The sequence below is a fragment of the Triticum urartu genome, chromosome 7A, assembly GCF_056163025.1.
Source record: "Triticum urartu cultivar PI428250 chromosome 7A, HENAU_Tu73, whole genome shotgun sequence".
NCBI classification, from domain to species: domain Eukaryota; kingdom Viridiplantae; phylum Streptophyta; class Magnoliopsida; order Poales; family Poaceae; genus Triticum; species Triticum urartu.
In genome coordinates this window covers 725,904,201-725,929,838 of record NC_141879.1, presented here as the reverse complement: position 1 = coordinate 725,929,838, position 25,638 = coordinate 725,904,201, and the positions used below count along the sequence as shown (strand labels likewise).

At 41.9% G+C, this 25,638-nt stretch overlaps 1 protein-coding gene across 2 annotated transcripts; it reads left to right on the top strand.

Moving 5' to 3' along the window:
* Positions 1-18,170: 18,170 nt before the first annotated feature.
* On the top strand, positions 18,171-25,214 carry LOC147962296 (3beta-hydroxysteroid-dehydrogenase/decarboxylase-like). Of its 2 annotated transcripts, XM_087536671.1 has the most exons (9): positions 18,171-18,556; positions 21,872-21,961; positions 22,045-22,178; positions 22,383-22,541; positions 23,898-23,951; positions 23,988-24,020; positions 24,095-24,174; positions 24,638-24,845; positions 24,927-25,214. In XM_087536671.1, the coding sequence occupies exons 1-9, from the start codon at positions 18,307-18,309 to the stop codon at positions 24,972-24,974; spliced, it is 1,056 nt and encodes a 351-aa protein (XP_087392797.1). In that variant the 5' UTR covers positions 18,171-18,306; the 3' UTR covers positions 24,975-25,214. The 2 variants fall into 2 exon arrangements, with proteins under 2 accessions (XP_087392797.1, XP_087392796.1); XM_087536670.1 differs by having other exon boundaries at positions 23,898-24,020.
* Positions 25,215-25,638: the final 424 nt, after the last annotated feature.

Sequence of the window (25,638 nt, the reverse complement as noted above, 5' to 3'; positions counted from 1 at the left end):
CAGAGTTCCCACTTGCAAGTGCCCTTGGGTGTTCATGTCTGTTGTCATGCATTTTTCTTGTGATGTAGTGGCGTGGAAGGAATGTTTGCTGGAAGTGAGGCTGTATTGCTAGAGGTGGTGTGGTGTCGTGCAATTCAGGCCATGTTATTAGGCTTGGTTCAAGACTGGGAGTCAATATCTATACTTTGATTTATCTTTCGATATTTCTCTATGCTGTTTTGTATAGTCAACAATTGAGATTCCCTGTTTTTCATTGATCATAGTATGGCTGAGTTTGTTTCGTGAGCAACCTCCTTGCTCTTTCAGATATTGTTTGCTACATATCATGTAACCTTGCTATATATTGCCCATGCTGTAGGTATGAACTATTTGTTGCATACTCCGTATTCATTTTGTCTGGAGGGTTTAATATCGTCAAGGAACTACTCCCTCCGTCTCATAATGTAAGAAGTTTTTTAACACTAGTGTAGTGTCAAAAAACGTCTTACATTATGCGATGGAGGGAGTATCTGTTGTGTGTTTTGTTTCAGCTGCACTGTGTAAGGGACAACCTATATACGCTCTAGGTCAAGTTATGGTATTAAACATAATTTTTATCCTCAAACTTCAGTGGTTCTGTGGTTTTGTTGTTCTGAAGTTTCAGTGGTTTTGTTAAACATAATTTGTTGCATATTCATTTTGCCTTGATGTTTGCTCTGTGGTTCTGAAGTTATTAGCTTTGCTTTTAGTTACCATTCTGTACTCAAACTTTATGTTCTCCCTCTATCTCTATTGCAACTTATTCCCTCAGCTTTGCTTTTGCTTCTTATTAGTTTTCCCTCTATCAATAGGTTCTCAGTGAAAAAAAAAATTATGGCATGTCTGAACAGCAATTCAGTCACAATGCTCCATACATAACCCATTTGTGTCAACTTCTGTGCATGGATGTTGTCTTTTAGGCTGTTTCCTTTTAGCAACTCAAAAACACCTTTATCATGTGCATAGTGCAGTTAACTTGTCATGTCTCATACGGCAGTTAACATCGTGTTTTTCTTATTGTCATCCATAACAGGAGAAACATTTTGCAGGAATGTGGTCAGGGAATCACGATTAACAAGAGAAACATTTTGTAGGAAAGTGGCTGGGGAATCTACAGTAGGTAAGGTTAATGCCAGGAATGGGAGCCTATGCTGTACCGTCACTCGCGACCACTGTTATGGCTGACGAGTTCCAGTTCAAGTGGCATGGTAATCTCTGAACCACCGGGTGCTCCTTCTCCTCTGTATCTCTTGATGCAACTCGATTGACCACGACCGTCCTTGAATTCGTTCCATCCAGGTTACTTTGCCGTGGACACTGACTGTCACCCCTGTACAAAAGCTTGGATTTTGTTTGCATGTAGGGAGGAAAGTAGAAACGTAGTGATGCCATAGGCTTTTTTGTGGCCAAAAGGCCTTTTTGTGGTTGTTGTTACACAGTAGTAGCCTTTTTGTTGTAGTAGTTGCAAACAAGACTCTTCATTGAAGGAAAAAAAATGATGTCAAGAGAGGCTCGTTTTTAGCACACCTTAACCACAAGGCAGTTTTTGGCAACGACCGACCCATCCTTGTAAGAGAATGACTGGCTCTATTTTTGCTCTCTTTGTGTGTCCCAGCAACGCAGCGATCGGTGATCTATTTGCCTCCGGTTCCTTGATCTATTTGCCTCCGGTTCCTTAGGTTGTTGTGTCTGAGTGTGTTGCTGTGTTTCCAGGGTTTGTTGAGCTGTGTCCTCAGCATTAACCCTTTTGCTACCTTATTTGTGTGTGAGACTTTTGTGTGTGTGTGTATGAACCTTATTGGATGTTTGGCTCGGGCGATTTGCTTTATAATATAAAGCGGTGTGAAAGCCTTTTTCGATAAATTAATCACTGTGATATCATAACGTTTCATTATTTCGTGGTCTTGATTTGATAAAAAAATTCAAGAAACGGAAGTGGTACCTCTCGCATGCTAAGTAAGCGCTCTACATGTGTTTGCTTAATTGACAAATTCGCCTGCAATATGCAAGACAACATCACAAGATGAAAGCGTAGTTGTAGCCTTTCTGTTGATAATTGTTTCTTATCACACGTGGACCTTTTCATTGAGTGCACCACATGTTTCATCCTCTATAACACCGCTCCCTACGTTAAAGAGCTCACATTCAATTGATGTCTTCAATTAGAATTGGGTGACCGATTTTGACCGGGTCAACAGTTTTGCTTCAATTTTTTTACATTATACACTATGCTTTCCAATTTTGAAGGGCTCACAATTAATTGACGTATTCAATTTAGAATTGTGTCATCCGATTTTGACCAGGTCAACGGTCTCTCAAGCTCTCCTATTCAATTCTTTTAATTTACTATGGTCCCTAATTTTGAAGCTCTATCAATCAATCGAAGTATTCAATTTTTGATTTGGTTTATGATTTTGACCGGGTCAATAAATTTTCACCCTCCCACCACCTAGAAAAAAGAAGCATCACCATGTGATATTATAGCACCAATATAGTATATGCAACCACTGACACAAAAAATTCTCTAGATACATAAAAATAGATTGGTTAGCCGTAGCCAGCGGTGAGCCGGCGGAGGTGAGTTCGAAGGTTGTCAGTGTTGGGAAGAGGAAGGGGGGCGGGACATGCTTACTAGGAAAAGAATCTAGTGGTCCAGTTCAGTGGAGGTGGCCAGAGGTGGTGCCATCGCGACGATGAGGGGAAGGCAAAGCTGGCGCGGTATATTCAGCGGCCACGAGCGGCGAAAACATGTGGTTCAGCCGGTGGTGGCGGGAAGTAGATGAACATAGGAGGGCGGGAGGTGGAAGAAGGCCATCTAACCATTGGCTTTACATCAAACAATGTAGAAAACAATGACTGACCCAACTCTTTTTAGTCGACTAACCCCTAGCCAGGCCCTAACATACTAGGTCAGGTTTGTTATACCGTTAATATTATAACTTATCAGCCATGTAAAGAAGATCGGGTTCTCATCTCGAAAGAAAAACAAATCTGTTTTTTTTACGTATCCCCATATCCAAACAAGGGACGTGGACTCTTTAAGCTCAAGCTTCTGGACACCCCTTATCCTTACCCTCCAATATTGCTTTGAGATATGTATTATACAACTAACTACGCCAAATTTTCCTTTTTTTTTTGTTTCTTCCAAATAAACCTACACATGAACTTCAAACTTTGCAAGACACCAAATCATTCTAACTACAATGTGGGAAAACTCTTTCAGACTTTTTGGTTCAAACATAAATATACGAAATGAGATTTTTCTTATTAAAAAATGTTATTGTTAGTATTTGTATTAGACCCAAAAATCCGAAAGTTTTTCCTCACATTCTAGTTAGACCATTTTGTTGTACTGCAAAGTTTGAAGTTCAATGTTGTTTTATATGGGAGAAACAAAAAAGACAAAAGTGTTTACATGAATCACAATGCAGAAATGAGTGGCTAGATAAGGGGGTGTCCTGAAGCCTATGTTGTACAACATGCTATCGTCCAAACAAGCGATAAATCATGAGTGGACATGGTGCCGCACGAGGTCTATATCTCATCATCCATGTCTCTGAGATTCGTACCATATTCATACGTTAATGAGTGTATATCACATACTGAATATTCATCCTTGCAGTATTCTATACACAAAACAGTCAATGCATAAGGGGACACATGGTTGATAACCGTGACCCAACTCATTTACTAGGAGCAAACATCCTTTATCAAGCACATGTCGTAAATGTTAAGTGCATTTGAAGCCTGCACCTAGGCCATAATCACACCAGCTCTCTCCATCTAGTTTGTTTTTTTGCGAAACAGTGTTGTTAAAATTGAAGTGTGGTATTTTAGTGTTGCTGTATGTTTTAGACTGCCATTTTAAAACGGAAACCTTTACATGTTTCAATTTCTACAAGAAAAATCAGTTGACTTCATTCATCATATTTAACATGAATCATGAAAGCAGATACAATTTGAATTTTAAAATATAACATTAGTAAAAAAAAATCTAGTTCATTCCCTCACATTCATCCTCCTCCTAGACTGATTGTTCAACTGCTGAGTGTTATATTATGTGATCCACTGCCCTCCATGTTCAAATCTAGTTCATTAGCTCCTTCAACAAGTATCCATTCAGAACAGGTAGCTCTCCTTCCGCTCATCCGATGGCCTGAATGGTTTAGTTTGTCAACTCCTTCTAATGATCTAATCCATCACAGTTATGCAACCTGTGCAGAATAAGCTGGTGGACATTGCCAGCTCATGTACTACGTTACCAACGAGCCTAGGAAATCGATAACAAAAACCCTCCGAAGCACATATTTTATGTATAGGAAAGGTCTTGCTATAGTAGTGCACATTAACGGACGGCAAACCTTCCGCCTTTGCTTGAGCTTGATGCCATGGTCACCTTCTCGTTCTATCTTCTCCCAGCGAGCAGGTTGGAGAAGGTTGTACTATGTAGGAGTAATATTGTTACCTTCCCGTGAAATCTGTTACTACCGGCTTACCTTAACATGTGTATGTTTTGTACATTAATTCTTAAGGGAATGTCCCATCATCCACGAGGCATTAAAATGAACGCAGAGCTCTGATGAACCGGCACAAAAATGAACTTTGAGAAAAACAGACCAAAACGAAAACGGACGCTTGTTAATTGCCATTCAAGGCATACGGGTTTGAGACAGACATATTTAAATGGTGTGGACCAGCGTTTTAAATGGCCTGCATCACATTAACATGGCATAAAGGTAAGGACCATATTTTGCATGTGTAATCGCTTGTATCCAACTCTATTTAAGATGGCTAGCCACCAACCCATGTGCATGTATTTGCTGAATTAACGTGACGTATTGTTTGGGCATTCATTCAATCACTATATTAGTTGCTAATCTCATAGAATGAATGGACTACAGATTCCATCCTCGTGCGCCACCATGTCCCGATATAAATCACGAGCGGAAATGCAGCCACACAAGGTTGATATCAGGCCCACTCGTTCCCATGTGATTCGTGCAGTTGGAATACATCGAGCCCGTATAATCAATTCCATCCCATTGTACACAAGTTGTATAGCATGCGTATTACCTCTGACCACGCCAGCAGATGGCCCACAAGGCAACCTCATGCATTGAAATGAGACGCGCAATGAGTATATGTCAGCCCCAACAACTATCTCCATCCCGCTGCCCGGCCCTCAGTCTTTTTGAACGTCCGGCTTGTTTGTTTCTGTTACTCAACTATTCTTCTCCGTGCTCACTCCCCATTCCTCAGTTTCATCATAGTTCACAAGCATGTGTTCATTCATGTCCCGGTGCTGCAACTCCACACCACCTCCATCCCACACCACCGTGAACCAGTTGACTACGCTACCTCTCATCCGTTGCACCAAAGCAACATGGGCTACGTTATTTTGTTTGTCACAGGCACGGAACAAAACCCAGACAGGCATTTCTGCAAGTGCGAACGCCATGGTGTATGTTCGTCAAAAACCTTTCCATCCGTCATCTGCACTCCGGGCTAATAATTTTTCTGTTTGCATCACGGTGGATGAAGTTTCTAGAAATGGGAGTGCAAGTACATATAGTACTTGAGTGCACGATAGGGTCACCTGATTTCCCACTGGGTCCATCGCCACATCTCACTTCTCGGACAGAATCAAGCATGGCTGTTGAACATTTTCATCCTCGACCTCCTCAACCTATTGGCCATGGCCTTGCTCCGCATACTCAAGCTCTAAAGCTTATCCCCTAGACGAAGAGAGTGTCCCTATAGTCAACGGGCGCCAATAATCTGTTAGTCGTAGCTGTCCAGCAATTCCATATCTAGTTTTTTATTCGTGCACCATGGACTGCATGTATCTGCTAGTACGTGCTGCCACTAGTAAAAAAAGGGTCAAGTGTGAGACACATTAGTCCCGGTTTGTAACAGAACCGGCACTAATGTGTCCATTAGTGCCGGTTCCAACGGCTAGGCGGGAGGAGCTCTTTAGTACCGGTTCGTGGCACGAACCGGTTCGCCACGAACCGGTACTAATGAAAGTGGTGGCAGGATGTAGTCAGAGTGGGGCCCCTCCAACACCTTTAGTACCGGTTCGTGGCACAAACCGGTACTAAAGGTCGTCCTATATAAACCCTTCGTCCACCAGCACTCTATTCTTCCCCCTTTCCCTCTCCCTCTCCTCTGTTCTTCCCTTCTTCCTCTTGAGTTCATCACAAAATTTGCCCCAAATTTGTCAAGATTTACAGGCCCCCATCCATTCAAATGATCACAAAGGTTAGCAACTTTGTCCTTTCATCTCTCATTGCTAGATTAGCTCTTGCATTGGTTTATATAGTGATTAATTGTGGGTTTTAGTAATTTGGGAGGAATTATATGTGGTAGTATTTGATTTATATGCAAATTGAGGTCAAAATAACACTTAGTTTGCATATGTAGGTGTGGTTTACTTAGTGCCTTCTAAATCTCCGTCGTAACCACCGTCGATCGCCCGCACCGTCCCGTCGCCGGCACCACCTTGTGGTGAGCCTCTTGTTCATGAAATTTTATATAAAAATTGATGTTTGTGTGATTTGGATATATAGTTACTCGTATAATTATCTTACCCGTACGTTGTTTGTTATACATAGTGCCATGGTTTTGATATCCGTCCCCGTCGGCCCTCGTCCTTGTTATGATTCGGATGTGGTATATTCTCTTTTAAAACTAGTTGCATTTCATGTTTATGACAAATTATGCCCATCAAGTTGACATAGATATTTTTTCTAGGAGGTATGTGAACCGGAAATTCCAACCGACCCTATTGTCGAGAGGTTAAATTTAGTTGAAAGAGAAAACGAGTACTTGAAAGAAAAATTGAAAAGAATTGAGGGGGAGAAGATGGAATTGGAGTTGCATGTTGCCGATGTCATCGATGATCACAAGATCAAGATGGAGAAAATGCGCTTGAAGATTAGAAAGATTAGAAAATATGCCATCGATAGTGAGGCTTGGTATCATTATGCTGTTGGATCAATTGTTACCTTAGTTGCGATCTTGATCGCATTTGTTGTTGCATTTAAATGCTTTAGTTAGAGAGTTATTTGTTTGTTGCATTTAAGTGTTGTATGAACTTTATGTATTGTATTAATTTGGTGTTTTCGGTGTTGTGTATTGAAGATGAGCCGACAATGGATGTACGATGACCGATGCTCTCCCGAGTTCATTAATGGCGTGCATACTTTTCTGCTTGCGGCTAAGGCAAACAAGCGGGCGGATGGTTTTATGCCTTGTCCATGTGCTGGCTGTAAGAATGGTCACAGTTACTCTATGTCAAGAACCATTCACGTCCACCTGTTTGAGTCCGGTTTCATGCCCCACTATAATGTTTGGACCAAGCACGGAGAAAGAGGGGTTATGATGGAAGACAATGAAGAAGAAGAGGACGACGACAGCTATGCTGGCCATGGGTTCCCAGAATACGATGATACAACAATGGGGGAAGAAGCTGAGCCGGTAATGTGGAAAGAAGCTGAGCCGGCAATGCGGGAAGAAGCTGAAGAAGAGGCATCAGATGAGCCCGTTGATGATCTAGGTCGGGCCATTGCCGATGCAAAGAGAAACTGCGCAAGTGATTTGGAGAAGAAGAAGTTGCAACGCATGTTAGAGGATCACAAAAAATTGTTGTACCCGAATTGCGTAGGTGACAAGAAAAAGCTGGGCACCACACTGGAATTGCTGCAATGGAAGGCAGAGAATGGTGTATCTGACAAGGGATTTGGAAAGTTGCTGGTAATGATAAAAAATATGCTTCCAAAGGACAACGAATTGCCTGAGAGTACGTACGAAGCAAAGAAGGTTGTCTGCCCTCTAGGGTTAGAGGTGCAGAAGATACATGCATGCCCTAATGATTGCATCCTCTACCGCGGTGAGTACGAGGATTTGAATGCTTGCCCGGCATGTGGTGCATTGCGCTATAAGATCAGCCGCGATGACCCTGGTGATGTCGAGGGCGAGCGCCCCAGGAAGAAGATTCCCGCCAAGGTGATGTGGTATGCTCCTATAATACCACGGTTGAAACGTTTGTTCCAAAACAAAGAGCATGCCAAGGCGATGCGATGGCACAGAGAATACCGTAAGAAAGACGGAAAGTTGAGAGTACCCGCTGACGGGTCGCAGTGGAGAAAAATCGAAAGAAAGTACGGGGAGGAGTTTGCAGATGACGCAAGGAGCGTATGGTTTGGTCTAAGCGCAGATGGCATTAATCCTTTTGGGGAGCAGAGCAGCAACCATAGCACCTGGCCTGTGACTCTATATTTGTATAACCTTCCTCCTTGGTTGTGCATGAAGCGGAAGTTCATTATGATGCCAGTGCTCATCCAAGGCCCTAAGCAATCCGGCAACGACATTGGTGTGTACCTAAGGCCATTAGTTGAAGAACTCTTACAACTGTGGAATGGAACAGGTGTACGTGCGTGGGATGAGCACATGGGGGAAGAATTTGACCTAAAGGCGTTGCTGTTCGTGACCATCAATGATTGGCCTGCTCTCAGTAACCTTTCAGGACAGACAAACAAGGGATACCGCGCATGCACGCACTGTTTGGACGATACCGACAATATATATTTGGATAATTGTAAGAAGAACGTGTACCTGGGACATCGTCGATTTCTTCCGAGCAGGCATCCCGTAAGAAAGAAAGGCAAGCATTTCAAAGGTGAGGCGGATCACCGGACGAAGCCTCGCCACCGTACTGGTGCTGATGTACATGATATGGTCAAGGATTTGAAGGTGGTCTTTGGAAAGGGTCCTGGTGGACAACCTGTTCCGAATGACGCTGACGGACGCGCACCCATGTGGAAGAAGAAATCTATATTTTGGGACCTGCCCTATTGGAAATACCTAGAGGTCCACTCCGCAATCGACGTGATGCACGTGACGAAGAATCTTTGTGTGACCCTGGTTGGCTTCTTGGGCGTGTATGGGAAGACAAAAGATACACCTGAGGCACGGGAGGACCAGCAACGTATGCACGGAAAAGACGGCATACATCAGGGTCATGCAAGCTACACTCTTACCAAAGAAGAGAAGGAAATCTTTTTTGAATGCCTGCTCAGTATTAAGGTACCGTCTGACTTCTCGTCGAATATAAAGGGAATAATAAGCATGGCAGAGAAAAAGTTCTAGAACCTAAAATCTCATGACTGCCACGTGATTATGACGCAACTGCTTCCGGTTGCATTGAGGGGGCTTCTACTGGAAAACGTTCGATTAGCCATTGTGAAGCTATGTGCATTTCTCAATGCAATCTCTCAGAAGGTAATCGATCCAGAAATCATACCAAGGTTAGAGAATGATTTGGTGCAATGTCTTGTCAGTTTCGAGTTGGTGTTCCCACCATCCTTCTTCAACATCATGACACACGTCCTAGTTCACCTATGCGAAGAGATTAACATTTTGGGTCCTGTATTTCTACACAATATGTTCCCCTTTGAGAGGTTCATGGGAGTCTTAAAGAAATATGTTCATAACCGTGCTAGGCCAGAAGAAAGCATCTCCAAGGGCCATGAAAATGAGGAGGTCATTGAGTTTTGTATTGACTTTATTCCTTACCTTAAGCCGATTGGTGTTCCTGAATCGCGGCATAAGGGCAGACTGGATGGAAAAGGCACGCTAGGAGGGGAACAAATAATATGTATGGACGGACATTCTCTCACTAAAGCACACTACACAGTTCTACAGAATTCCGCCTTGGTGGCTCCGTATATGGATGAACACAAGAATTTGCTACGCTCCAAACACCCGGAGCGGTCTGATGACTGGGTTACACGTGAACAAACCAGGAGTTTCGCCAGCTGGTTGCAGATACGTACCATGCATGACGCCTCTATTGAAGATGACCTGTACTTGCTGTCCCAGTTACCATCTTCGAATATAATGACTTTCAAAGGGTACGAGATAAATGATAATACATTTTACACGATCGCCCAAGATAAGAAGAGCACCAACCAAAACAGTGGTGTCCGCTTTGATGCAGAAACCAAGACGGGAAAGGAAACATATTATGGTTATATACATGACATATGGGAACTTGACTATCGACGTGGTTTGAAGGTCCCTTTGTTTAGGTGCAAATGGGTCAATATGACACGAGGCGGGGTAACGGAAGACCCGCAGTACGGAATGACAACAGTGGATCTCAACAATCTTGCGTATGCAGACGAACCATTCGTCCTAGCCAATGATGTGGCACAGGTTTTCTATGTGAAGGACATGTCTACCAAGCCAAGAAAAAGAAAAGATAAGGAAGCGAATGCATCGTACGATGAGCCAAAGCGGCACATAGTTCTTTCTGGGAAGAGAAACATCGTGAGAGTGGATGACAAGACAGACATGTCAGAAGATTATGAAAAGTTTGATGAAATTGCTCCATTCACAGTGAATATTGACCCGAGCATCCCGTTAAATGATGAAGATTTTCCATGGTTACGGCGCAAATTATGATATGTTGTTTCTATTTTTGCCAAGTCTGTCTCTTTCTGTTGCTCAACTATATATGTTGCATATCATCGACTCATGTGATGATGCAGGTGCATAGATCATAGATGGCGAAGAAGTGCTACGCCAGGAGTATATATACGACAAGTGGCCGGAGTGTCAGGCCCAGATGTACCGGTTTCCGGTTTCCGAGCGACAGGCAGTAGTTAGTTTAGGTTCACGCTAATGCGAGAGAGGGATACGTACTCATGTTCTCAAAGTGATAGCTCTTCTCGCGTATATCATTGTTTAGATGGATGACAATGTATTTGCATATCATTCAAGACTTGTATCGCTATTTTCGAGATGATGACGAGAGACCACTTTGTGTTGGATGATGATTATGATGATGACATGATTTGATGAGACTAATTGTATGTATATGCTATGATTACATTTGTATGTGTATGATATGCTAAAGATTATTGTATAAAGCCTATTCAAATACAAAACAAATATGCAGGAAAAAACTAATAAATAAACTAGTAGTAGCGAGGGGGGAAATTTAGCAGTAGCGCCGCATTGTCAGTAGCGCGTCCCAGCAAACAGCGCTGCAGATAATATCAATAGCGCCCTTTCACAAAGAGCGCTACAGTTATTCATGTATAGCAGTAGCGTGGGACAACATGCGCTACTGCTATATGTTAACTGTAGCGCCTTATTAGTAGCGCCGGTACCCGCGCTACTGAGAGGCCCAAAACCCTCGCTGCTGCTAGGTTTTTCCCTAGTAGTGCAAGTATCTATCTAAACATACAAATAAGAATATTTTTCCTTTCAGAAAGAAGATAAGAACAAGAGGCTCACCACGGTGGTGCCGGTGATGAGATCGGCACGGGTGATCGACGGCGGTGAAGACGGGGGCGGGGCGTGACGGACCGCTAAACCTAGACAAATATTGAGGAAAATGGAGCTTGAAGGTCGAGCTTGGAGAGGAGAAAGCTTAAGTAGTGTGGCTCGGGCATTCCATCGAACACCTTGTGTGCATAGGAGGTGAGCTAGAGCACCACCAAGCCCTCTCCCCCTTGGCCAGAAAAAACAGAGCAGTGTGCTCTGCTCTTGCGCGAGGGGGTACATATAGGCACCACCATTGGACCCGGTTGGTGGCATGAACCGGGACTAAAGGGGGGCCTTTGGTCCCGGTTCATGCCTCCAACCGGGGCCAATGGTGGTGGGCCAGGAGCTAGGACCATTGGTCCCGGTTCGTCTCACAAACTGGGACCAAAAGGTCCAGACGAACCGGGACCAATGGCCCACCACTAGTAGAAAACGGGCCATTAGCACCGGTTTGTAAGGGCCTTTAGTGCCGGTTATGGAACCGGCACTAACGTTTCGGCACTAAAGGCCCCCCCCTTTAGTACCGGTTCAGCACGAACCGGTGCTAAAGGGGAACCACGTGGCATGAGCCAGCTCCGGGGGCCGGGAGCCCTTTAGTACCGGTTGGTAACACCAACCGGTACTAAATGGTTGTGGGTTTTTGTTTTATTTTGTATTTTTCAATTAAATTTGTGTTATCAATTTAATTTAGGATTGTTTTACGTTATAATGAGTTGTAGTCGTCATCATCATCATCATCATCGCATATTAATAAATAAATAAACTCTAGCTAGCTAAAAATCATCGTAGTCGTCTAATTACCACTATTTAATCATCATAGTCATTACCGCGCTAGCTATCTAATCATCATCAACGCTGGCTAGCTTAAAGGGGAAACATTCACTTTGTAACAGAAGCAAAGATATCATCAAGTTCAACATAATCGTCACCAAGATCGAAGTTCAGGACACGGACATGAGACAAGTACTAATTAAGAGCATGAACTAGTAGCTAGTGATCCTGCTGCTCCCTCTCAGGTAGAATAGCATAGAACATGTATAGCTCTCCTGATTCATCATATTGGAGCATGCAGATGAATCTGTCTCCTAATCTTAGGTTGCGCTTCACCTTACTGCCCCCTAGTACTTCTCTGCGATCGTTAACAATTTTGCTCCAATCTTTCACTATTAAGCATTCTTCGCTTTCAGAAATCCTGAATGCACTCATGTGCAATGTAGGAAATCTTGGTCGTAAGCTAACCATTGACATGCGACCTTTTGTCTCGATCCACTGAGGCACAACTGTCATCGGAAGTCCCTGTTGAACAACATCGTATAGTAATTAATATACTAAGCAATGAAAGTTTAGCTTCAAAAATAATGTATGCAAAAGATGCACTAATTAAGGACAAATATTTAAAATCTTACCATCTTTTGATTATAGATGTGACCGTAGTTCAATACGATCACCATTGGTCGCACGTTTTGAGTACTAACATTTCTAAGTTTAGGAAAAAAAATTGTCTTGACAGTATTAAGATCCTCAAGCCATGAAACATAATGACTTATCTCCTCGCAGTTTAGTTGAGCCCCGGGGTAGTAGTAGGTCCTGTCTACCAAGCGCCGGACATGTTTGCTTGAACCGAAATAAGCTGACAATACAAATTAGTTGTCAACTATTTTTGAATAAACTATATGAAAGACATAAACATATGCATGCATGGTTGAGAAAAACTCACCAAATGGTAGAACTGGAGGCGTTTGCACATCGACCCAGATGTCTATATTACCTTCAATATCATCTTCCGGACGAATATCAAAGGTGATAACCATATCAGGCTCAAATGCATAAGCCTTGCATAGTGCTTGCCAAGTTTTGTATTCAAAATGGGTGTATGTGTCTCCATTATATAATTTGACGTTGAAAGTATACCCATGCTCCGTCTTCAAGTAAACTCTCTTTACCTCCATATCATCTATAGCACTAAAACCTATCTTATCCAAGACAAAAATTCTTGCATGACAGGGGATGCGCTATAGTAGAATAGTGAAAATTTAAAATTATAAGTTGAAGCAAATGAAGCATAAGTTTTGCATTCAAATAATAATTGACAAAGTGACTTACTGTATCAACTTCGAATGTCTCATCCAGCTTGATGCTGAAGCGCCTACCATCAACAAGGAAATTTTGGTCGCACAGGCCGCGCTGGTCTTCACAGTGTTCGCACAAAATAAAATCTTTTTCGTCGTCAGATGACATTTGCTATGTTCATATAGGTGAAACATTAAACACCTATATCTAGCCAAATATATATTCACCTAACATTTGACATTAATATATCTAACTATATATTCAATTGACATTACTATATATTTAAATTTTTATCTAATTCATCTAACATTCGACATTAATCTAACATTTATATAAACTCAAAATATATAAAAAATTAAATAAACAGAAAAACTCATTAACAAATAATATTTTAATTAGATCATCAAATCTCAGATACCTAAAATTTTCTTACTAAAAATAAACTAGTTATATTAATTATTGAACTAGTTCAAATCTCATATATCTAAATTTTTCTTACTAAAAATAAACTAGTTATATTAATTATTGAACTAGTTCAAATCTCATATACCTAAATTTTTCTTACTAAAAATAAACTAGTTATATTAATTATTGAACTAGTTCAAATCTCATATACCTAAATTTTCTTACTAAAAATAAACTAGTTATATTAATTATTGAACTAGTTCAAATCTCATATACCTAAATTTTCTTACTAAAAATAAACTAGTTATATTAATTATTCAACTAGTTCAAATCTCATATACCTAAATTTTCTTACTAAAAATAAACTAGTTACATTAATTATTCAACTAGTTCTAATCTCTAGTTCGACAATTTTTCTATCTAGCTAATTCATCTAACATTCGACATTAATCTAACATTCGATCATCTAATTAGCTTTTCTAAAAAACAGAAAATAAGAAAAAAGATGTGTGTGTATGTGTGTGTATACGTATATGTGTGTACGTATGTGTGTATGTGTGTGTATGCGTGTGTGGTATATGCATGTGTGTGTGTGCATGCGCGCCGCCCCGTACGAACGAGCGGGGGCGCCGGCGTACGGGGCGGGGGCGGCGGCGTACGGGGCGGGGGCGCCGGCGTTCGGGGCGGCGGTGGGGACGGACGGCGGCGCGCGGCGTTCGGGGCGGACGGCGCGCGGCGCGGCGGCCGGGTACGCGCGAGGAGAGAGCGAGATACGTACGGACGGCGGCGCGGGACGACGACGGGACCGCGTCGCGGGACGACGACGGACGGCGGCGCGCGGCGTTCGGGGCGGCGGCGGGGACGACGACGACGACGACGGGCGGCGACGACGGGAGCGGCGCGCGAGAGGTTGACGAAAGAAGTGGGGAGATGTAACTGAAATTTCATAAGTGCTGTATATATAGGATGAGCCTTTAGTACCGGTTGGAGCCTTTAGTACCGGTTGGAGCCACCAACCGGTACTAAAGGCCTACTTTGGCCAGGCAAAGAGGCGGGAAGAGCAGACCTTTAGTACCGGTTGGTGGCTCCAACCGGTACTAAAGGGGGGGCCTTTAGTACCGGTTGGAGCCACCAACCGATACTAAAGGCCTTGCGCTGCCACCCCAAAGTTTAGTCCCACCTCGCCCGGCGAAGGGCAGCCGCACTTGTTTATAAACCCAACCGCGGCTACCTCTTCGAACTCCTCTATATAGCAGACTTCTGGGCCTAATTAATCAGGGCACGCTGCCCTGTAGGTCTGCTGGCCCTCCTGGGCCTGCATTTGCACACCCTAGGTCTGGTAGACCCACAGGGCAGTGTGCCAATAATTTTGCTATATAGTTTTTTCTTTTCTGCATTACTTATTTTCTTTTATTTATTTTTGAGTAGTTTTTATATAGTTTTTTCTTTTCTGCATTATTTATTTTCTTCTATTTATTTTTGAGTAATTTTTTTGTATGGTTTTTTTATTTTCTGCATTATTTATTTTTGTATAGTCCGAAACCCTGATACTCGGAAAGAGTTTGTCCAATTTGTACACGAAGTGCGTCCAGTTTTTGCCGTGACTCTCTCTACTCTTTCACGCATGCTATGCGGGTGATATGATGATACCATGCCAAGTTTCAACATTTATATAGTTTTTTCTTTCCTGCATTACTTATTTTCTTTTATTTATTTTTGAGTAGTTTTTATATAGTTTTTTCTTTTCTGCATTATTTATTTTCTTCTATTTATTTTTGAGTAATTTTTTGTATGGTTTTTTTATTTTCTGCATTATTTATTTTTGTATAGTCCGAAACCCTGATACTCGAAAAGAGTTTGTCCAATTTGTACACGAAGTGCGTCCAGTTTTTGCCGTGACCCTCTCTACTCTTTCGTCATTGTCTGTGCACTCACGGCTTATAAACCGCTCATACTGCCTCTCTCTTGGCGAAGATCACAAGATAGTTTGGTTAAATTGCATTACTTGTAAGTCCAGTTAACATGGATGCTTATGATGCAAGAGCAACAGCAAAAGTGAAAATTTGGCACAAATAGGTAGTTGTGTAACTAAAATAGGTAGGAGGAGAGATAGCTCTTATGTCACAAAAAAAAAGTTGTATCAAACCTTTTATGTCGGATCTAGAACAAACCAATCGGTATCGCCATCATACAGCCCAACCGTGGCTCGTGATGCATATATATGCATATCAAATGCACGGTTGGACGTATGATGGCGAATCCGAATGATTTGTATTCAGTCGATGAACTGGTAGATGTATGCAGTCGATGAACTGGTAGATGTATGTAGTCGATGAACTGAAAGACTTATGCAGGGAAGGCGAGAGGTGGGCTAGCTATATATAGGGTCGTTTGGCTCACAAAGTGATTGTGGTAGTTTCGATCCAACGACTCACATGAGCTAGGAAGAAACACACTCTTGATCCAACGACTCGCAAGAGCTAGAAAGAAACACACGATCCGTGTGATTCTTCCTGATTGGTGGGATGCACATTAGTACCCACTCCGGACTCCGAAACCCTGATACTCGGAAAGAGTTTGTCCAGTTTGTACACGAAGTGCATCCAGTTTTTGCCGTGACCCTCTCTACTCTTTCGCGCATGCTATGCGAGTGATATGATGATACCATGCCAAGTTTCAACATTTTCAGGATTCATTTTGTAGCGATTTTCAATTTCACGGTCATTTCGCTCTCTAAACAATTAGGTAAATGACCGAAAAACAACAAATGATGTCAGAACATGTTGAAAATTGATGACGCCGCTTTAAATGCTGCATACTGAACACAAAAGAAGTCCGGAGTTTAAATAAGTTATTAAAAATAAAAAAGAGGTGCAATGGTGGTTAATTTGCTTCAAGCCATTCGGAATAGTGTAGACTGCACTGCACATAGCTCAGTGCAATCTATGCTATTCCGCAAGGCTTGAAGCTAATCAACATGTAGGTGAGCATTGCAACTCTTCATCATTGTCTGTGCACTCACGGCTTATAAACCGCTCATACTGCCTCTCTCTTGGCGAGGTGGGACTAAAAACAGCTTGCCATAAACTCATTAGTACCGGTTCGTGGTAAGAACCGGCACTAAATGGTGATGGTGGGGCCATAGCCTGACCGCAGGCTGATGCAGCCTCTTTAGTACCGGTTCGTGGCATGAACCGGTACTAAAGGTTCGCCACGAACCGGTGCTATTGATCGCCGCCATGAACCGGCACTAATGTACACATTAGTGCCGGCTCTAATTCAAACCGGCACTAATGTGCTTCACGTTTGACCCTTTTTCTACTAGTGCACGTGGCCCGGTCGGCCCCCTGGGCTCACGAACCGGGTCCAGTGCACCCATTGATCCCGGTTCTAGACTGAACCGAGACTAATGGGCTTACCCGGCCTGAACCTTTGCCTCCTTTTCTACTAGTGCATGTATGGTCAACCGTAGTTGCCGTAACTAGTTGTCACATATGCACACCTGTAGTTGCCATCTATCACCGTGTGAGCGTCATGTGGACGAAGAGCTGTTTCGCCCACACATTCGGGGAAGCGTTCATGTGTCCGTTCGGGCGAGGAGGACCCACACGTGTGGCACTAAATGATAATGCCTACACAGCATTGGGTGTTTACATGACTCTCCACCCAGATGGCAACTGCTTCAAAAATTATGCAAGTGGATCAAACGACATCGAGTGCATGTGGGCATGTTGATAACTGTCGCACGTGTGGGCATTATTATTTTGATTATTTTTAAGATGGGTCAATAATTATCTAACTCTAATTATAGGTACCTTGCCACATGCAGGAAACCAACAGAGACGACATAAAGATCACCAGCCACTCAACCCAACAGGAACAAATCTCCTACCGACAGCTGTTTAATTGATCACCAAGGAAAATTAATACCGGCCTGCACCCATCAATCCGCCCATGACTTGTCCTACAGCTCATCAGAACACACCGAAAATATTAATTATTGCATTTATATACTTTGTCGGGCATATAAGCAGCCCATGTGCTTATTATTACTCTCTTTGTACAAAATATATTTAGGTACAGAGGGAGTACTATTTTGTGCGGCGCACCATGCATGGCTGCCTCAAATCCGATCGACCAACCATTAATTAATTTTCCTATAGTATATTTGGTATTTTACAAGAAATTAAGTCACTAATACAGCAATGCAGAGTCAGATAGGTCTGCCATGACATTATGTTTTCCACCTAACGGCCAATCGGCCACTTACTCCTGCCGAGAAACACACGCTACTAATATGCCAGTCGTTTTAGCATTTCCTTCATCGTCGTCGGTCTCCTTGATCAGTCATAGTTTTCTTCAGGGCAAACCAAAGGATCGAGCGACTAAAATCGTACACATCCGTATATAGTACAGCTATCAAGCTAGCAGCTGGATTGTACTAATACGTACGTACAGTACTTGCTAGCACGCGCATGCATGGATCCTTCCCCGGTCGGCCAGGAAGCACGTCGGTTGTGCGCGGTGACCGGCGGCCGGGGATTCATGGCGAGGCACCTGGTCGCGGCGCTGCTCCGCTCCGGAGATTGGCGCGTGCGGATCACCGACCTCGCCCCCAATGTCACCATGGAGCCCGACGAGGATGATGCGCTCTTTGGCGCCGCTCTCCGTGACGGCCGCGCCGCCTACATCTCTGTCGACGTCTGCCAATTGGCCCAGCTCACACAAGGTACTTCTATTATTCTTAGGAAAATAAAAGTACATAGTGCGCATGAGTGTCGTCCGGTGCGGCGGCATCCCAATGGAATTTTGATATAGAGAGAATCCATGCGTGCATGCATGAATCTTACACATCATACTAACATCATTGTACTAATTGCTTTTTTCAGTTTTTTAAAATGTTTTGTCTAACTAACCGTTAATCTGATTGGTGATCCGTTTTCACCGGTGAGCTCGTCTCGACGAACCGCTTCAAAACAAGATCCCATGTTGTCATGTTTTCTCAAAAAAAAAATTGTCGCCTCTAGTTGCCAGAATATGTCAAGATAGTTGCGAATGCTAATTGTGAACAGTTGCTGCAATAATTAAGTGTTGTTACCGGATAATAGGTATGTATGTTTTTAGATGTTGTAACGTTTATGAAAGGTATAGAGTGTTTGGTAAAAAAGAGGTATAGAGTGAATTTCTAAGTGTTAACAATAGGACAAAATAGGCATTAAGCCACAGAAATACCATCGACCAAGTTTTCTACTAGTATCTATTGAAGCTCACCAATATGACAATCAAGTTAATTTAATCTGACAATTGAGTGTATCATAATCTAACAACTAAGTGATAGTAATCAGGCAACTATCTTCGGAAAAAAGTTGCCAAAACATATTGACAGGAGATCTAGTTTTTAAGATCTCGTCGTGAGAAAACTAACGGTGAAAGTGGATCATCAATTGACTTCACGGTTTGAGAGATAAAACTTTTTAAAAATTTAAATTTAGAAGAATATCTATTGATGTCATGTGTTTTGCATGCATACATGCATGCATGAGAGAGAGAGGAGGGAAGCCGCCGCATGGGAAATCCTACATGTTGGTGCCGCTACGATAGTTAAGTCTATTATTTTTTTATAAGACATTTTTTAGGGTAGGTAAGTACTCCTATTATTTTGTACGAAAGTATTCCTTCTTTAGTTTTTTTAACTTCAACTAAACATTTTGTGAGTTCATGGCTTCCAAACACAATTGAGTTCCAATAATATTTTTGCCCCCATACAAAAAATTAGCAAATGTACACACGGTATTTCATCAGTATTTTTCTTGGACTTCATCATGTATCATGTACGCCGGTAGTTTCTTTCTTTTTCTTTGGCCTTTGCATCATTGCGATGCACACGACAATTCTTATCTATACCTAATATTAAAGGATGGTGCCTTTCTCTGATTTCCGGTCTGTCCGCCTACCCTAAGTTGCCTATAAAGTTGAAATAAATTATTCACCATGCCACCCATAAGTACAAAAGAAACTCTTTGTTAATTGTTTCTTTTATTTTTTTCGCCAATCATTGAAACTACCCTTAATATTGAAGTAAATTACCACCCCATCACCCGTAAGTAAAAAAAATTATTCGTTAATTTTTTCTTTGAATTTTTCATCTCTCATCAAAACTGCTCCTAAATTTGATGTAAATTACCCACCTCGCCACCGTAAAAGTGAAAAAAATGAGTGTTCCTCCGAACTATTGGTACGCCATAGGGCCCTTCTGTTTTCATCCATCGTGAGACTGACTTTTTCTTTTCCTTCTCATACACGCATCAATGATGTACTCAAAAAGATGCACGCATCAAGGATCAAGTCCAACATTGATCCATTGTGAGCATGTTAGAATGCATGTCTTACGTCAACATTCGAGCCGGTTGATGCACAAATATTCAAATACGTGTATATACATGTAGTGTGAATATTCGAACTTAATTTGAAGACCACGATTTTATTGTCCCGTTGCAACTCACGGCCCTTTTTGCTAGGTAATTATTAAGCAGAGTTAAGACCAAAGACAACCACTGACAAACATTTACAGGATACGAAATAGTAAACACATATAACGGAGTCTACTTCTTCCACAACAACGCATTCAAGAAGGGGTCAACGACCCAGTGTTATCGTCATCACGTTGGACCAGAGACATGTTGTACATGGATTTTCATCCTAAATACCAAGATCAGTTAGTGAAGACCAATACAACATCAAGTAAATAACGGTTTCATCAAGATAACACTACAAGTTCTTTGCTTCTGAGCCCTACCAATAAAGGCGTGAAAATCGTTCTTACCACTCCACACCACCGCAAGTCACACTGCAGCATCCACACAGTCGGAGCCGGTGCCCCGATGCTGAAGCCGGTGGGGAACCGCCGGCATGCCCCATGCCCATCAGCACCAGACTCTGCCGATGGCGCCTTGAGCCTCCTTGTGTAATGGTCGGTGCCCTCGCACCAGGTGATAATCCCCTTTGTGCCGTCAGTGAGTGTGACATGCGACCACCACCGCCGTGCCTGCAAATGCATTGACGGGCTTGTAGATGCGCTATTTGCACCCCTTGATCATTGAGGACGGGCCCTCCCGACCAGTGGAGGCCGCCGCCGCCATGACTATCCGCTTCTCCGTCGTGGATGATATTGTGTGTTGTGTCGTCGATGCAAACGTGGACACCATGAGATGCTCCCGGATTAATTCCCGGTGGTCCATTGCACCAATCCATCCACCCGGGCAGCCCCAATGGTGAAAAACTAGATCACAAGTTAACTGTTGTGAAGTATCGTGAGGAGGGCCCCTTTTATATCAGCAGCCAAGGCCACCCCGTGGCGATGAGGTAGAGCTCATGGACAGCGACTGCGCCATCACTGCTCCCCATGGTGTGCTTCCAAACTACTCAAGGCTCTGCTCACTTGACTATGCTTGTGGAGCGCGAATGGCAGCGAGTCTCCAGGCGGCCCGACACACGTAACTCTGAACGCTCCTGTACCTGCTGAGGAGAGAGGTCGACGAGGCCTCCGGTTGCTCACGGGCTGCCTGCAACCGCGACCGCCGGACCTTTCCGGCCCTGCAGCATCTCATGGGGAGGCGCACGCGCACCCTGCAGGCCATCCGCCGACCGCAGCCGCCATGGTAGAAGGGTGAGTCGTAGATGTGAAATCACCTCCCCGTGAAAAATAGATATGGAGGTTTCTTCGGGCGTGCGATCTCTTCACGTTGATAGCTTTCTACATTTATAACAAGTTAGTTATGTTTTAAAAAGAGAAGCAAAAAAGAAATAAAAATAGCTAAGAAATGCTATGAACAGATGTGAATCTATCAATTCCTTGTTTAGGTAGCGGAGGAAATGATTAAATGTGATCTATGTCATGTGGTCTTCTCCACCCTAGGACAAATAGTCTATCCAGCGGGATAGACAATCTTGATTCCTTATTCTATCTCTGTTCTTGACTAGAAGAATATTTTGCTTAAGCTCTGACCACAAGAGTTATAGTATATTCGTGTCTTGTGCACTGCAGCTCTGGAAGGGGTAGATACTGTTTTCCACACTGCTACCGCGGATCAGATCAAGAACAACTTCCAACTCCATTACAAGGTCAACGTCGAGGGTACGCCAGTTTAATTAATCTTTTGAACATCAGGTAGCTGGTAGATTCAAGTTAATTCATTTTTCCTGTTATCTCGAGCACAGGGACAAAGAATGTCATCAAGGCTTGTAACACATGCAAGGTTAAGACACTCATATACACTAGTTCCAGTGCAGTTGTATTCGATGGAGTTCATGGCCTCTTTGGTGCAGATGAATCAACACCATATCCAGATAAGGTTGCCCCACATAATTGATTAAATCAATTTAATTTAGTTGATTGCTTGTCACTCCCTCCACTATTGCATCTTTAACTAGTGTTATAGTTTATATCACTAATTCTAGTTTTTAATTAGCTTCTCAATAGCATATTTTCCTTCATTCTTCTCTTTATACAAATGGCACAGTACGTATGGCTAACCTTGCGGTTTTCTTGTTATCAGTTTCCTGATGCATACACACAAACCAAGGCAGAAGCCGAAAAACTGGTGATGAGAGCCAATGGAATAGATGAGCTTCTCACTTGTTGTATACGTCCTGGCTCCATCTTTGGCCCTGGTGACACAATAGTGCCAACTTTAGTTTCTTACGGAGGAATGATGGTAAGTACATCTATATTGCACATAACATGATAAAATCACCAAAACATAGTTCTAAACTAAATATTTTCAGTAATCTAGGTTTTCTACCTCTCTTAATATATAGAAAGTTAATTTGGAAAAGTTTGCAACATGCAATGCTTCCTCATGAATATGGTCGTAAAATCATCAACCTCGCACATTGAGGTAGGCTGTAGTAGAATCAGCACATACATCATGTTTTTTCCAACAACATGGAATGAAATTAGACTTATTTATATGAATAAAAAGGGGCAGGAAACATTACAAACTTGGGTTAATTCGAGGAAAACTGATTGAACTAAAACAACTAGCAACTTTCCATGCTAACTAGGCTCGGACCATAGCCAAATAAAAATTAGCTGGCCATCAAAATTGACAACCACACATACAAGCGGGGAAATATCAGGTGCTCTCGTCCTTGGAGTGCTCCCCATGCTCCAATTTGAAAACACCAATTTTAATTGTTTTAAAAATTCTAAAAAATATATGGATGTTCACAAGGAATATGACTACAACCCCCAAGACTTTCAGGTCCAAACTCAAAATGTACATTCAGATACAAAAAAAGACAAATTCAGATGTGAATAGTATCAAATGTTGTTTTTGTCTTTTGTTGACACTATTCAGGCTAGATTTCATATTTTTTTTTCTGAATGTTCATTTAGAGTTTGGACCTGAGATCTTTAGAAGTTGTAGTTACATTTCTTTGGAACATTCATGTTTTTTTAGAATTTTTTGAAATACTTAAAACTGTTTTATTTAAGTTGGAGCATTGGGAGTACCCCAAGAATGAGAGCACCTGATATTTCCTCACATACAAACTTAGACACACCCCATTCCGTCCTGCTAGTGCTACCAAACGTAGTCATCTTCACCCATTGCAGGAAAACCCCTGAGGATGCACCTCTATGCCCGCTGCAGTGGAACAAGCCATGATTACCAACCCATGGATACTTGGTGGTGAAGACATATCTCAAGGGGTGGTGGATCTGGGCCTCACGACTACTAAACCTATTCGGGATTTTTGGCAATGTCAATAGAATGGGTGCAACAACAGAGGGTGCCTCCATTATAGGATACACACTTGTCATGTGATGTTTTTTTCATTTAAAAACACAAATATATTTTTTCATTTAAAGACTCTCTCTTTCTCTCTCTCTCTCTCACTCACTCACTCTCTCACTCACTCATCACTCTCTCTCTCTCTCTCACACACACACACACGTACACACATGAATATTACCTAAATTCATATAGTTTTACAAAAGAGAACTTTATATACAACTGGATTTATTGTACTCTAGTTTGAAGCACATGACCTATTATTTATTGTTGCAGATCATTGTTGGTGATGGCAAGAATTGTGATGATTTTGTATATGTTGAGAATGTGGTGCATGCTCATATATGTGCCGAGAAAACCCTTTCTACCAAAGACGGTGCAAAGAGAAGTGGAGGCAAAGTATGTACATTTATTGCCGAGCAGGAAAAATGTGATTCACCTTAATATTCTCCTGACATATTTAATTTTTACAGACCTACTTTATAACTAATATGGAGCCAGTGAATATGTGGGACTTTATTTACATGGTTTTGGAAGAACTTGGATACAAAAGGTGATATTTCCTATTCCCTTGTACTGTATCAATTCCATAGTTCACATTTTTAACCTCTTTTATCAACAATATATCTAGGTTACTTAAACATGCATATTATGCTTCGATGAAACAAAATAAAGTGATTGTCCTATGCCACCAACATCACATGTTCCTACATTTGCACGCACAAACGACTTCTGTATTTATTCAAAACAACTGAGACTTAAGGACATATTATATGTTGTGGATTGGTTGTAGAACATAGTACATGTATACAGCTACATGTAAATGTGGGCTTGCATTTTGTAGAGTAAATAGTCACATTTCTTCATTGTTACCTATAATTATAGTGTATATGTATTAAGCTATCAGGCAACATAATGTTACATTACCAAGATATATTTTCGTTAGGACAATGGTTTATTTCTTCTAATAGGAGTAATAATTGTTCATATAACTAACTAATGGAACTATTTTGCAGCCGTTTCAGATTAAGAATACCTTTATGTCTTCTGGAGCCGATAACATTTGCGGTAGACTGGAGCTATAATAATATATTCTCGCACTATGGAATGCGTCAGCCCAGCATGCTAACATCCACAAGAATTAAGTATGTGACCCTCAATAGAACATTCAAGTGCAACAATGCTGTTGAACAACTTGGTTACAAAGCAATAGTGTCACTCAAGGTTGTTACTTTAAATTTTCTTAGTTCAATTTCTATACTTAGTATTTTTTTAGCTAATACCTTTTATGACCTTCGGTGTTAGGAGGGAGTAAACATGAGTATCGATTTCTACAAGCGCTTAAGGGCGTGAGATATGCACATTTCTATTTGAGAAGGGAGAGGGTGCACAATTCAACAAACGCCAACCCCTGCACCCAACAATATCTAGATGTATATCCTTCTATGTGAAATCGAAGTGTGTTTGCGATATTAGACCATAATAAGATTCACAATTTATGGTACCTATCACTATGAATTGCAGATGAAGGAAAATATATATACATGTAAAAGTTGAAATTGATTAATTTGTTGTGTGGTCAATCCTACCACTCATGAAGCCTTTTTTGACTAGAAACTATTAAAGGCGATCTTGGTGTGAAGTCAAGTTTGAAAACATGATTAGGATCTTGTGAGTCATAAAAATCAGAAGCATGTTCAACATAAACAAGTTCACATTTATATCCATTCGATATGTGTAATGTGGTATTTATGATGTGTAACACAGTGAAGCGAGATCCTAGAAGCCTATTGTCTAGCTACGATTGTTTATATCAAAATAAAGTTCAAACTTTGATCCGGTGTGAAGCCTTGGGCAATAAGTCAAGCTTTATTTTGCACCACATCTCGTATCTCCTTGTTTTGAAGACTCACTTTGTGCCAATGATTGCGTGCTTGGCAAGTTGGCATCATGTCTTTCTGCCAAGATCGACACTTGGTTTTGGTGAATTGTATGACTGACGACTGAGCATGGCATA